We start from the raw sequence: 2447 nt of genomic DNA, 5'->3' as shown, positions 1-2447 counted from the left end.
TGACAGAGCATGCGCTGTTACGCAAAAACCGCGATACAGTGAAGCCGCGGAAGTCGAAGCGCGAAGTGGCAAGGGTTCACTGTATACTTGATGGGTAGGCCACGTCATAGGCTTGTTCTTTTTCGAACGCCACACGTTCACTTTTTCTCCACATTACTTCCCAATAGTATAGACGTCCATCGATTGAGCCCACCTGTAAACAAAGACTCATTTTTGGGGCCTGTTGTATTGCGGCAATAGAATTCATAGAGCTCACCCTTTGGAAGTGCCTGGGTCTACGGGTCCTGGTGGGTGCACGGGGCTAGGAACGGTCAGCACTGTCTGCTTTGGAACTTCATCGCCCTGTCCCTCTGAGCAGTCGCTGCCCTCCCCCTACCCCTGGCAAACGCTGGTCCAGCTCCTGGCTCTCTCGGTTTGCCCACGCTGAACACTGCCCATACACGACATCATGCACTACGTGGCTGCCTTCACGTCACAGAATCTTTTCAAGACGAGTCCCTTGGCTCACGTCTGTCGGCACTTCGTTTATTTTTAGAGCCTGGCCTGAATGGACCACACAGTTTCCATCCCGCCATCCACCGAGGGCCTTGTAGGTTGCCTCCAGCCTTTGATAACGAACGATGCCGATGTGTATGCTTGTTGCGCACTGCTGGGTTTCCCATTGTCTTGGGTACGGACATCTACCTGCGAGTAGAACTGCCGGGCCCTGCGGTAATCCTAGGGGCCCACGTGGCGTAATGGGTCACATGTTGGCCGGGCGGCGTGAACCCACTAAGCCACGTCTCGGGAGATCCTGCCAAGATGTACAGGGATGGGTCTCCCCTGCCCTGCCCTCGGGGGTGGTTTGAATCAGAATCCACCCAGTGGCAGAAAGCTCGAGTTTGGGGCCTGGTGTAATTCTGTGTCTAGCGTTTTAAGGATGTGTCAAGCCGTTTTCCAGCCGCCATCATTTGTGAGCGTGTCAACGGGTCCTGAGGTGGAGAACCACTTGCCAAATGGGATTCGTGCAGACCCTCATCCTTGCTATAGGGTTGGGACCCCACCCCTTAAGTTCATCTCTCTCTCTCTCTCTCACACACACACCCCCTTCGTAGGAGATCAAAGAATGGGTTGCACCCTTGAAGACAACAACACCTACACGTTACCCCCTCAGCAGGTTCTAGAGCAGAGTCTCCACCCAGTTGCATGCTGGGAGGTGCCGTGCCCACTGTAGTCCCTGTGGCGGCTGCCCCCCGAGCTGGGCTGCAGCTGCCCTTCTGCCCTCCTCCCTGATCTCAAGTGCGCTGGGACCCGTCCTCAGGAACCTTCTGGGAAGCAGAGCCCAGGGAGGCCTTGCCTGCAAAGCTGAGAGTCGCCAGCTTCAGCCATCCATGCCCCTGGGGCCACCGCTCAAGGTCCCTCAGGCTTAGCAGCAGCAAAGGGGCTCACCAAGCTGTCTTGCCTTTTGCCCTGTGACCAGGGCCCCTCCTGCAAGGGGACATGCTAAGGAGAGCAGGCGCTTGCGAGGAAGTGGGGGTCAGGTGCCAGCTAAGTTCCCCAGCGACCAGGGCATGGCCCCTTCCCTCCTCTCTGTTTTGACGTCCTGCTAGTCGTGTCCACTCGTCGCTTGGCCACGTGCTCTGAGTAGCATCAGGGCCCCTTTGAGCGAGGGGCTGTGTGCCCGCTGCCTGTAGCCTCCTGGTGACGGGTTTTCAGGCATCGGTGAGGGTGACGTGTGCAGGCAGGTGGGAGATGTTTGGTGCTTTGATCTCAGACCCACCAGGTTTCCCTCCATGACCCTCTCATTCTTTGTCCTCGGCTTCACTGCAGATGTGACCCTTGGCCCTGGGCTGGGCACCCCGAGCCATGGCCGACACCATCTTCAGCAGTGGGAGCGACCAGTGGGTTTGCCCCAACGACCGGCAGCTTGCCCTGCGAGCCAAGTGAGTATCAACGAGGCCCAGCCGGAACACCCGCCTCCCTGCCCTCCCTTTCCCTGCCCTCCCTGCCCTGCTTCTCAGTGGGTTTCCGTGAAGCTCACGATCAGAGGCCAGAAAGAGACACTGGGAGACCTGTGGCTGGGCGCTCGCTCACTTAGGCACTGCGCGGAAAGAACCCCGTCCTGCAGACGAACCGAGTGAGCTCCGGCTGCCCAACGGCTTTCCCTGGTGACCCCAAGCCCAGCCCATAGGACCCCACAGCTGTTCTGTCTCTACCACAGCCGGCTGCCAGGGGCCCGCCACCTTGCTTGCCAATTATGGGAGCCAGCAGCTCCCAGTTGGGACCAAGTGGAAGAGATTTGCAATTAGGCCATTACGAGCCCGCAAGGAGTCAGGGCGGGAACATCAAAGGGGGATCGGAAAATGAATCCGAAACGCCCCCAAGGAGTGGAGTCGGGTGCAGTGTGCGGGCATCTCCACACCACACTTCGTTTGTGCCCCTCACCAGGAAGGCGGCTCCAGCCCCCC

The 2447-nt window shown here is 58.7% G+C and overlaps 1 protein-coding gene across 2 annotated transcripts in view; it reads left to right on the top strand.

The window, feature by feature from the left end:
• RPH3AL (rabphilin 3A like (without C2 domains)) overlaps positions 1 to 2447 on the top strand; it is a 133213-nt gene that overhangs the window by 25473 nt on the left and 105293 nt on the right. For both annotated transcript variants that reach the window (XM_045299697.1, XM_045299698.1), the window contains exon 2: positions 1810 to 1922. In XM_045299697.1, coding sequence (XP_045155632.1) covers positions 1846 to 1922 — 77 coding nt within the window. In that variant the 5' untranslated portion in view covers positions 1810 to 1845. The remainder of the gene's footprint in view (positions 1 to 1809; positions 1923 to 2447) is intronic.

Source organism: Echinops telfairi, unplaced genomic scaffold (genome assembly GCF_000313985.2).
Source record: "Echinops telfairi isolate 266 unplaced genomic scaffold, ASM31398v2 ScPeMD7_7458;HRSCAF=8496, whole genome shotgun sequence".
Lineage (NCBI taxonomy): Eukaryota > Metazoa > Chordata > Mammalia > Afrosoricida > Tenrecidae > Echinops > Echinops telfairi.
The sequence above is the reverse complement of the archived record's forward strand: the minus strand, read 5'-3'. Positions and strand labels throughout refer to the sequence as shown.